General features: G+C 47.4%; 2 protein-coding genes across 2 annotated transcripts; both read left to right on the forward strand.

Annotated features, from left to right (window-relative positions):
* The first annotated feature begins 327 nt into the window (after positions 1-327).
* Positions 328-844, forward strand: LOC111603047 (pupal cuticle protein Edg-78E). Its single transcript, XM_023320491.2, has 2 exons — positions 328-339; positions 434-844. The coding sequence occupies exons 1-2, from the start codon at positions 328-330 to the stop codon at positions 842-844; spliced, it is 423 nt and encodes a 140-aa protein (XP_023176259.2).
* Positions 845-2,426: 1,582 nt separating this feature from the next.
* Positions 2,427-9,573, forward strand: LOC111603070. The gene is made up of 11 exons (XM_023320528.2): positions 2,427-2,470; positions 2,816-3,043; positions 3,775-3,975; positions 4,037-4,954; positions 5,033-5,155; positions 5,218-6,207; positions 6,757-7,719; positions 7,784-8,772; positions 8,832-8,934; positions 8,997-9,163; positions 9,385-9,573. Exons 2-11 carry the CDS (start codon positions 2,989-2,991, stop codon positions 9,496-9,498), a joined length of 4,623 nt encoding a protein of 1,540 aa, XP_023176296.2. The 5' UTR covers positions 2,427-2,470; positions 2,816-2,988; the 3' UTR covers positions 9,499-9,573.
* The last annotated feature ends 1,294 nt before the right edge of the window (positions 9,574-10,867 follow it).

Genomic DNA, 10,867 nt, shown 5'->3' on the forward strand with positions numbered 1-10,867 from the left:
ATCGTTGATTGAAGCAACAAGCCAAGCCAAGCCAGCCAAGTCAGCCAAGTCAAGACAGAGAAACAATACAGCCGTGTTTATTTGCTTATGTTTATTGGTTTTTCTGTCGCTTCTCACATCGATGACTATGTTAGATATACGTATAAAGTTGGTAACACGCGCTCGATCAGGCTGCAGTACGTTGGCAAACTTTGAACCTCGCAGAGCTCACGACGCGTTCGTCGCGCTGTTAAATCGAACGAATCTATTTTTTATAAAAAACATTTAATTATAATTTATAATTTATAAGACTTACAAGTGTGTTTGTTTGTGTGCCACTCAAGAGTTATGCGAAATTTTGTAAGCCACTCGACCTTGTGCCAGTCACGCGACCCATATCGTCTCAATATGCTGATAAAGCTGTTTCCTCTCTCTCCACTCTCATTCCATGCAGCTGTCGATCACTTTGCTGTGTCTGGCCCTGCTGTGGTGTCAGCTGGACGCAAGACTGGTAAGGGTGCGTCGCATACGCCGTTTGGTGGGCCAGGATGAACGCTATGCAGAGATTACGGACTATCGAGTCTCGCCCTTGGACGAGCAGGGCATCTTTAAGTTCGCCTTTAAGACCAGCAACGGCATCGATGTGCAGGCAGCGGGCAGCGCCTTGGAGACCATTGGCATCTTCAGCTACACCTCGCCGGAGGGCGTGCCCATCGAGACGCGCTACATAGCAGACGAGCTGGGCTTCCATGTGGTGGGCAAGCATCTGCCACAGCCACCGCCCACGCCGAGCTACATTCTGCGCTCCCTAGAGTACATTCGCACCCACAACGCGGATGGCAGCCTGAAGGCCCACACCCTGTGAACCGTAGCTCGTAATCATTTCGAAGAAGGCTGATAATACCGTGTAGTAACCGACTAATTTCTATTTTTAGTTCTTGTATAGCTCCTAGATCGTGTCATCTGTTATAAATCATGTGCTCAACACCTTTACATAAATCTTACATTTAAATATAACTTTAAAATATAAAAATAATAATCAAATCTTATGCGTGTTTCAGTTTTGGTGTGATGACCCTAACAAATCAGCTCTCGTTACGAGATTAGCCATAAAATCTTTTAATATGTTAATCAAATCAGCTTTTTAACATTAATGCTTCTACTCAGATCGAAAATGAGATTCTATTTCGATTGCGACTTCAGTTCTTTCCGGGTGTTGTTGTACTACGAAAGAAGTCAGCTGGCTGTGAGTACAGTAGAATGATATGTGGCTTTGTTTTCTTTCAAGATTTGTCAAACTTGTTAGCGGTTTACGCTTATCAAGAGCCATACCACAAAGCTTAACGTTTGTATTTTATTTCTAATTATCAACTAATTCAAATCATAAGATTTTATATGCATCATAAAAGATTTCTATACATGTGTTGCTATAGGTTTTTGCTTGTATTCGTTTAAGTCGTCTACTTGGAGGCTTGTCCATTGTTCTTGTAGAATATTTGTTTTTATGATCAAAAATGTTATTGAATATTGCGGTTCCCAGAATCAGTTAAATTATAATGAGCTTAACATGCGCCTTACCATGTGCATTGAAACTTATAATATAATTTAATATGGCTTTCACTGATTCACTCTATAGCTAGATAGATCTATAATAAATTTGGCAAGATGCATTCACTTTTGCTGCTTTTTACTTTATTTAAATTTTTCTTCTTTATGAAAATCGAATATCAAATCTTTCTCATTTATCAATCCTTTAAGTTTGTCTTAAGAATAGTTAATCCTCTAGTTAAATCTAATATTTACTTAACATAATTTTATAAAATATTTCCAAATTTTCAGTCAAATGTTTCAAATGTATCATGAAATCTCCCAAGTCTCTAGCTTCGGTAAACTCGTTTTGTATGCAAATTAATTTAAAACAAATTGAAAATTGTTAAGTTATGTCTTTCATTGACAACACTAAGGATTACCATGAGGACTTAAGCTAATCCTCAGGCATGCTTTGGCAGCTGAAAATTCTTGGCATTTAATGAGAGAAACGAAATGTTTTAGGTGCTCATCTGCACATTAACAAGTCCCTCTCCCAACCCAATAGCATATTTTTGACTATATTCCCTATTTGAGTAAATATTAATTGCACGGAGTGAGCTGCACGGCCATCAAGTTCATTGCAAGCATCTTTGACACGCTCCTTGGCATCGGGCCACAGAGAGAACTCATCAATTTGAGGCAGCATTCGCAATGATCATCAGCAATGGCTGCTGATCATACTTTCAGCTGATTCAGATGATGATGATGATGATGTTCTTAAAAATAGGCCGACGACGTCGTCGTTCTCCCTGTGGACGGCAGCGGCACTTGTGCAGAGCTCTCGCGCTAATTTGCTTTATGATAGACATGAAGATCAGCATAAATATATCTTTTTGGAGACAAATTTCTTGGCTTCCCTTGCGACGAATCGTCAGTCTTGCCTTGGCGCTTGTGGGGAACGGTACGTTGTCTCCTTTCAGCAAATCCTTGGATTTGATATCATCAAGTGCAGCCTATCTTTATATCCATATCCATCTCTATATATACTTGCTCGTGGTGTTATTTGAAGTTCTTATCGAGTCCGCGGACAGATGTCGGCGACTGATTTATAGTTTTCATATAGTTCTGTGAGTGATGTGGAGTGTTCTTATCGCGTTGACAAATGTGAAAATAGTTTTTTTGTGTTCCTGTACCACTCGAATCGAATCTACATATATGCAGATGAAGTGATGCTGTGCTATTTATAAAGCCGCCTTAATCTTAATGGATTTTTATACCATCTACCTATACACATCTATATTTTCAGCCTGCGCTCGCCTTCCAAAATGTTCTGAAAGAAAACTAAAAATTAATTAATGGCTTGTTATTTTTAAAAGACAAAAAAAAGCTAAGAAATCAAGTTTCGAACGTGTAAAGGTGGAAAGCAAAATAGTTTCGATCGAGCACATATAATACCAGATTATATTCCAAGGCGTCAGAATGTTGCCAGCACATTTTGCTTTATGTCTGCTCGGCTGCATTGCACTCTCTGGAGGTAAGTGGGCGTAAGCCTAGGCAAATATCTATCATAAAGATCTCAAATATGACAGCTCGAAAGCTTCCTGTTGTACGGCTGGTAATAAATAATTGGACTATATTTTGAAATACATATATCAGACTGGCCAGAAAAACTTGTAACCTTTTCTTATGGCTCATAAAGACATCCACATGTGACTATAAAAACCATTTGCTATAACATCCATGAGTAAGAACTAGGTATACGAGGTTCGTCACAGCGAATGCCCGAACTATATTTTACTTTTGCATCGTTTCTTTAGTTTAGAGTCGTAAATTGTTCGTACCCCCCTCGCGGTTATAAATATAACTATATAGCTATATATATTTAGAGATCTATTCACCTTTTTTATGATATCGCGATACATATAGGTGAGATCTAGTTCAACATATTGATGATTCATGACCAGTTTGTCTCTGGCCCAAGCATCTTTAGCATTATGAGAGTCCCCTTAGCCCTACAAATAGGTCCCCACTTAATTACCGGCCGGAATTTACAAACTATAAACATAAATAAGGATCGTAAATTTCTGTAAAGATAAAAATAAACAGAAGTATAATAAAAATTGTTTTAGCAAAGATTTCGAAGAGCTCTTCGTAATGCTCTATAAAAAAACCATAGAGCTATCAGAGCAATGGCTGTGCTAATAGTTCCGATTCGTTTTAATATTCAAATAATGTAATATTTTATATTTTGGTAATCTTCGACAGCTGCCCACGCTGTCTATGAGGACTGCAAGACGCCTCCGCCTGTGGATCACGCTCGGGCAGAGCTGTTCGAGAGCGAGGACATTAACACGGCTATCTACAGCTGCGCGAGTGGCTATGTGCTGCAGGGCTCCAACGAGCTGATCTGCAATGTGGAAACCGAGGAGTGGCAGGGCGAGCCGCCCAGCTGCCTCAAGGCGAAGGGTGAGTGAGTAGCGGAGCTTTGCTCACATCCACAGCTCATAGTCAGGTTCTGCTTTCACAGTGAGCAGCTCTCATGCCAAGCTGAAGAAGAAGATGCTGTCCATACCCGAGGAGCCAAATGTGCCCGCCGACCTGGCCCAGCGATTGGATCTGAGCTGCATTCAGGCCAAGATCCAGGCGCCTGAAATCAATCATGGCATAGTTTTGAAATACGAACGGCGTCGACATGGCGAGAAGATCTTCCTGGTGGCCTACTATGCCTGCAATGAGAACTACGACTTCGAACGTGTCCAGGTGCAGGCGCTCTACTGCAGCGCCAATCAGTGGGTGGGTGAGCTGCCCACCTGCCTGCCACGTGTCGAATATACCGAAGAGACCGATGATCTGGATGATTACGATGAATACGAAACGACGGATGAGGAGGATCTGGAGAGCGAGTCACAGCCAGCAGAGACTGCGGATCCCGTGGCACCACCACCACCACCGCCACCTGTAGAGAAGGTGGAACGGGAGGAGCTGGACGAAGATGAGGAGCAGGAGGAGGAGGCCTCTGTGAAGAAGGAACTGCAGCCTGAGCCAGTGGCTGAAGTGGAGCCCAAAACAGAAGTGGAGCCCGCAGCTGAAACAGCAGCTCCTGCACAACCTACCGCCGAGCCAGAACCTACAATTGTGGTGCACGTGGATGAGCCGCAACCGGAACCAGAAGTGCAGCCAGAACCACAAGCAGAGCCAGAGCAACAACCAGAGCCCGCGGTTCAGACCGATGCTGCTACGCCCGCTACAGATATCAATATTGTGGTTGAGCCCACAGAGGATCCGTTTACACCACGTCTGCTGGATGAGAGCTGCGGCGAGGATCGCGGTGGCTGTGCTCACAAATGCGAGCGTCTGCTGTTCCCTGGCGAGAATGAGCCAAGGCTCAAGTGCAGCTGCAACGAGGGCTACACTCTGGACCCACAGGACTATGCCAGCTGTCACGGTGGGTGACCCTCGAAGTTGCATCAAGCCTTGTCAACCTCCACTAATTTAAATACTCAAACGTGTCTTTCCCTTGCAGACATCGATGAGTGCTTGGAGTCCAATGGAGGCTGCGCAGAGATCTGCAATAATCTGCCGGGCAGTCATGAGTGCGCCTGCCAGAAGGGCTATCAGATCAATGCGTCCAACGGCAGCTGCGAAGGTGAGTCAATGCCAAGGCTAGCCTTGCCTCGCGTCTCAGCTCTTACTCACTTTCCTCCTCAGACATTGACGAATGCGCACAGCCGGAGGTGTTGGCCGAGTGCAGCAATGCCTGTGAGAATACGCCTGGCTCCTATCGCTGTGTCATACCCTTGGACGCCAAAGAGGAGGCTGTGGAGGAGTCACTGGAAACTGAGCAGGATAACGAAGCTGAAGCCAATCCTGTTGAAGAGCCGAAGGTGGAGGAGCCAGCTGTGCAGAAAGCCAACTGCAATGCAGGCTTTGTGCTCTCGCAGGACGGCAAGGAGTGCCAGGACATTAACGAGTGTGAGATCGTTGTGGAGGACAATGATAACGCCGATCATGTGCCGCATCGCATCTGCCAGCAGCAGTGCGAGAATACAATTGGCTCCTATCGCTGCAGCTGCCGCGAGGGCTTCCACTTGCTGGAGGATGCGAGCAGCTGTGCGCCGGATGGCTGCAAGGACTTGGATAATCCGCAATTGAGTCGCAGGCGTTGCGCCCATCAGTGCGAGGATTTGCCCAGTGGTGGCTATGCCTGCCGATGCCCCGATGGCTATAAGCTGGGCGAGGATCTGCATAGCTGCGACGTGCTGGAGACCGTGTGCAGTCGAGAGCAGGGCCACGAACGCTGTCGCCCGGGCAGCTGTCTGGCCAGCAAGGACAACAGCACCTTTAGCTGTCTCTGCCCGCCGGGCTATGCCAGCGATGTCTACAGCTGCCAGGATCTGGATGAGTGTGCCATGGGCACGCACAAGTGCAGCCACGAGTGCTTCAACACCGCCGGCGGCTATCAGTGCTTGTGTCCGCGTGGCATGTCGCTGCAGGAGCCCGAGGGCCACACCTGTGTGGCACCAGATCCGTGCGCCTTCAACAACAATGGCTGCGAGCAGCTCTGCCTGAGCGCCGAAGGCGGCGCCTGCACCTGCAGCAAGGGCTACATTTTGAGTGCCGATCAGAAGAGCTGCTCGGATGTGGATGAGTGCCAAGTGAACAATGGCAACTGCCAGCAGCTCTGCCGCAACTTGCCAGGTGCGTATGAGTGTGTGTGCGCCGATGGCTATGAGCTGCTCCAAGTGGAGGGTCTCGATGGCTACTGCTTCGACATTGACGAATGCGCCAGCAACAGGCACAGCTGCGACTCGAGCATGCGCTGCGAGAACCTCAATGGCTCCTACACCTGCCTGTGTGCGCCTGGGTACGCCTTGGGGCTCGCAGCATCAGCTTCAGCTTCATCTGCATCATCTTCATCGACTGCTTTGCCCGCTTGCTTGGACATCGATGAGTGCTCCATGTCCAATGCCAACTGCTCTCATTTCTGCATCAATCTGCCGGGCAGCTTTCAGTGCGCCTGTCCTCTGGGCTTTAGTCTGGCTGCCGATGGCAGCAGCTGCCAGGATAACGACGAGTGCCAGCTGGACAACGGGCATTGCTCACAGCTCTGCTTGAATCAGCCTGGCGGCTTCGCTTGCGCCTGTCATCCCGGCTTTCAGCTAGCGCCTGACGGCTTTGCCTGCCTGGACATCGATGAGTGCGCTGTGGATTTTGGTAATTGCAGCAGCATTTGCATTAATCTTCTAGGTGCGCATGCCTGCGCCTGCGAGCGAGGCTATGAGCTGCAGTCCGACGGACAGAGCTGTCAGGATGTGGATGAGTGCGCCGGCCTGCTCTCTGGTGGCTGCACTCACGAGTGCATCAACAAGCCGGGCAGCTATGAGTGTGGCTGTCCGCTGGGCTATTTGCTCCAGGAGGACGACCGCAGCTGCCGACCTGCCCTGGTGGGCTGTCCGCCTGGCGCTCGGCAAACGGAGCAGGGCTGCCAGCCAATTGAATGTGATGTTGGCTTGCTGCTGGGCGCCGATGGCAGCTGCGTGGACATTGACGAATGCCGCGTGAACAATGGCGGCTGCTCGCACGACTGCCGCAATACCCAAGGCTCCTACGAGTGCGCCTGCCCAGCTGGCTACGAGCTGGCGGCCAATGCGCGCGACTGCCAGGATGTGGATGAGTGTGCCAAGGCCAATGGCGGCTGCGAGGGCAGCTGCATCAATGAGCCAGGCAGCTTCAGGTGCGAGTGTGCGGCGGGCAAGCGTTTGTCGTTCGACGAGCGCAGCTGCTATGAAGTGCCGGCAATCGAGCCAAGAGTAGCGCCCTTCCCCCTAGCTCCCATAGCACCTGCTGCCCCCGAGCGACCCGTAATGCCTGTGCGTCCCATGCCCACGCTGCGACCCGTGGTATTCTTTAAGCCTTCGGAGTCACCTGCTGTGCCCAGTGCCACGCTGCCGCCATTACCAGCTTTGCCCGTTCAACCCGCTCTGCCCTCTCTGCCCTCCTTCCCCAATTTCCAGGTGAGAGATCAGTGTCAGCGCTTCGTGGCCCCGGCCAATGGCCAGGCGCACTGCAACAAATATCGCCACAAGCGCAGGCTCTTCTACACGACACGCTGCAAGGTGCGCTGCAATGCTGGCTATCAGCTGATTGGCTCTGAGATACGCAGCTGTGGCGCCTCCGGCAACTGGGAGGGACAGGAGAACAAGTGTGTGCGTAAGTATCAGCCATAGACCCAAACACTCTCGGCTGCTGCTGAAGATTAGCTCTTTCCTTGCAGCTGTTTCACAGCCACGTCTCTGGACTTCCGTGGCCACTTCGCGTGGCCAGTCTGGCTGTCCGGCGCTGCCAACGCCACGCAATGGCGTCATCTCGCCCGCCAGCTGCACGCTGGGCCCCTCCAGCTTTGGCTCCATTTGCCAGCTGCGATGCAACATGGGCTACGTGCAGGTGGGCGCAATGTTCACCACTTGCTTCAATGGCTGGACGCTGGGCTCGCTGGAGTGCAAGCCCTTCGATTCCAACTTATTTGGCTCCCAGCTGAACACGAAGGTTCGGGCGCCCTGGCAACAGCAGTCGTTCAGGCAGCCGCAAACAATCAACCAGCGACAGCCATTCCGACAGCCGCAACTATTCACGCAGCAGTCATCGATTCAGCGGCTGCCCGTCAAGCCCTACATCAAGTGCCCCGAGAACGTGGTCATTCTACTCAATCCACTGCAGAGCAAGGCTCACGTCATACTCCAACGTCCCGCTACGAATGTGGATTATAGTCACGTGGTTGCCTTTCCGGCCTGGGCCAAGCAGCTGCAGGCTCATCTGCCCGCAGGCACGCATAAGATCGTCTACAGGGCACACGATCCAGCTACGTCACAGAGCGTGGGCTGTCAGACCATCATCACGATCAAGCAGGCACCCGGCTCCAGTTCGATGCCCTCTTTTCCTGGCTTCAGACCAGCTGCCATTTCGGGCTTTAGACCCGCGCCCATGCCACAGTTTCAATCTGCGTCGCTGCCCGCGAGACCCTACGCTAATCTCATTGATGTGCACTCCGAGAACTTGATTGCCCAACCTCCCGCTGAAGAGAGCTCAGTTTCATTTTCACCCTCGAGATCTGCTGAGAGTAGTCGCATTGATCTGGGCTCCTCCTCCTCCCGCTTTTGTCCGCCTTCCTTTGAAGTACATCTGAAGGAAAATCAGAATCTGCGCTCCGTTGTCTGGGAAGAGCCACGCTTCGAGGGCAAGCTACTGAAGATTTACAAGTCATCTGTGAGTATGAAATGAACTCGATTGTGGATGAAACTTATTCGACTCGACCCCATTCGCAGTTCCCTGGCGCTCTGTTCGGCAGGGGTGATCACGACATCCGTTACGAGGCCACCACCACGGATGGCCTTAAGCTACACTGCAATTTCCAGATACATGTCAAGGGTAAGCCCACAACAGTTGAGCCTAAGATCTGGATATATTTTGTATCTCTAATACCCTTTTAGCTGCTGCACCAACACCCCCGCCCTCCCACGCCGAGATCAGCTACCCAGATCTATCCCCTGCTCCCGCTGCCCTCACCCAGCCCTCATCCAGCAATCTCTTTGCTGGCCACGAATCCTATGTACTGTGTCCCGGCAAGGAACCAGTCAAAGTGACCTCCAGCCAATTCGTAAGTTCAACTGCGAGCAACTGCAGCCAATCCAAAGCCAAAGCTTCGACTAAGTATAATGCAAGAGAGCTCGTGAAGGCTTGGCTGGCAGCCATATGTATTTGCTTATATTTGTATCTCTGTCTTGACACATATGCCTTGGTGCATCTATAGATACATATGTATCTCTATGTCTATCTTAATTGCTATTTCAATTTATATCTATTCTTATCTTTATCTAGGTCAATCTGCCCGTGGGCTGCACTCTGAAGAACGTGCGTCCGCAAACGTCTGGAAAGACGCATCTGAAACGCGGCATCCTCACCTCGCTCTGGCGTCGATACAATAATTTCTAATTATTTATTTATTTATTTATTTATTTCTATCTATCTATATATTATAATGAACATTTGTAAAACTACACACATTTTTCGAACACTATTTTTTTATGCGATTTATTTTTGTATACCTTTTATGCGTAATTTAAATAAATATTTTTATGAAATGTACTTTCAAATGCGTTTTTTATTAAATGGGAATGGGCAAGGTTTCTTTTGAGAACGTAAAAATCAGCTGAAGGCCGCTTGGATTTGGTCCACAAAAAGTATCTCAGCCTCTTTGTCTTGTGTTGTGAGAACAGATCAAAGTCTTTAGCTGCGTGCTCTACTTCTTAAGATTTTACATCACGAAACTGAAGCATCCGAAATATGCTGATAACACAAAAATTCGGTTTCTGTAAATTTCATGGCATATTGCATCAGATTTTCTGGAGATTGAAGCGAACCATAAAAAACTCATAAGTGTTGACCTTACGATGGCGCGGAATGCAGAGCTGCATAATCTACGAAAAAGAGAGAGAGGTACAAAAGTACCAAAACGTTAATTTATTGCTTAATGGTACATTTGAGTAACATGTACCCCAGCTTTCTGTATACATAAGAAGAAATATTTTATATTATTTTATTTATTAAATTGATTGAAAAATCCATAAATCATATATTTATAAATAAATATATGTTTCATTCTTACATTATTATTATTTATTTTAATTTCTGGTTATATATTTATTATCAAAAAATTTATTTTATTTATATTATTTAATTCATTATATATTTTTTGTTATTTATAATTATAATATATTCTGTAAAATAAGAATTTAAAAATAAAATTCAAGTTCAAGCTAGGTACATTATCAGAAAGGTACATTTCCCTTATTCGACATATGTAGGTACAAGCAGATGCAAGTGCTGCGCCAAAGCAGAGTGCTGCAGATGCGTTCCACAAAACACGTTCCACACACACCAACCGCAAAGGCGGCCTCGCGTTGATTGAACGAAAGCTGATTTCGCACACTTTGTCAGTTTGTTGGGGCAGTTGGGCGGGTCAACACTCGTTGTTGTTGTTGCTCACTTGATAAGCAGCTGTGCGTGTGCCTTTGTGTTTGTGCCACTTGCTGACAAACTTAAGACAGGTTACCCAGCTAATCAAAATATTATTGTGGAACTCAAACTAGAGCTGAGTTTTTAGAAAGCTTAGCGCGCTTAAAATGCGCGCCTATTAAAACTTTATTTACCTCCAATAATTGAGCAGAAATGCCGTTGAACTCGTTTGGTTAGAACCTGTCATTAGAATATTGATTATTTCGCTTAAATATTGTTTTTTGTTTTGCTCTTAAATTTGTTCTTAATTTTTTTTTTTTTTGCGAATTTCAAAATATTCAAAGAC

Source organism: Drosophila hydei, unplaced genomic scaffold, assembly GCF_003285905.1.
Source record: "Drosophila hydei strain 15085-1641.00,03,60 unplaced genomic scaffold, DhydRS2 tig00000001-arrow-pilon, whole genome shotgun sequence".
Classification (NCBI taxonomy): Eukaryota; Metazoa; Arthropoda; class Insecta; order Diptera; family Drosophilidae; genus Drosophila; species Drosophila hydei.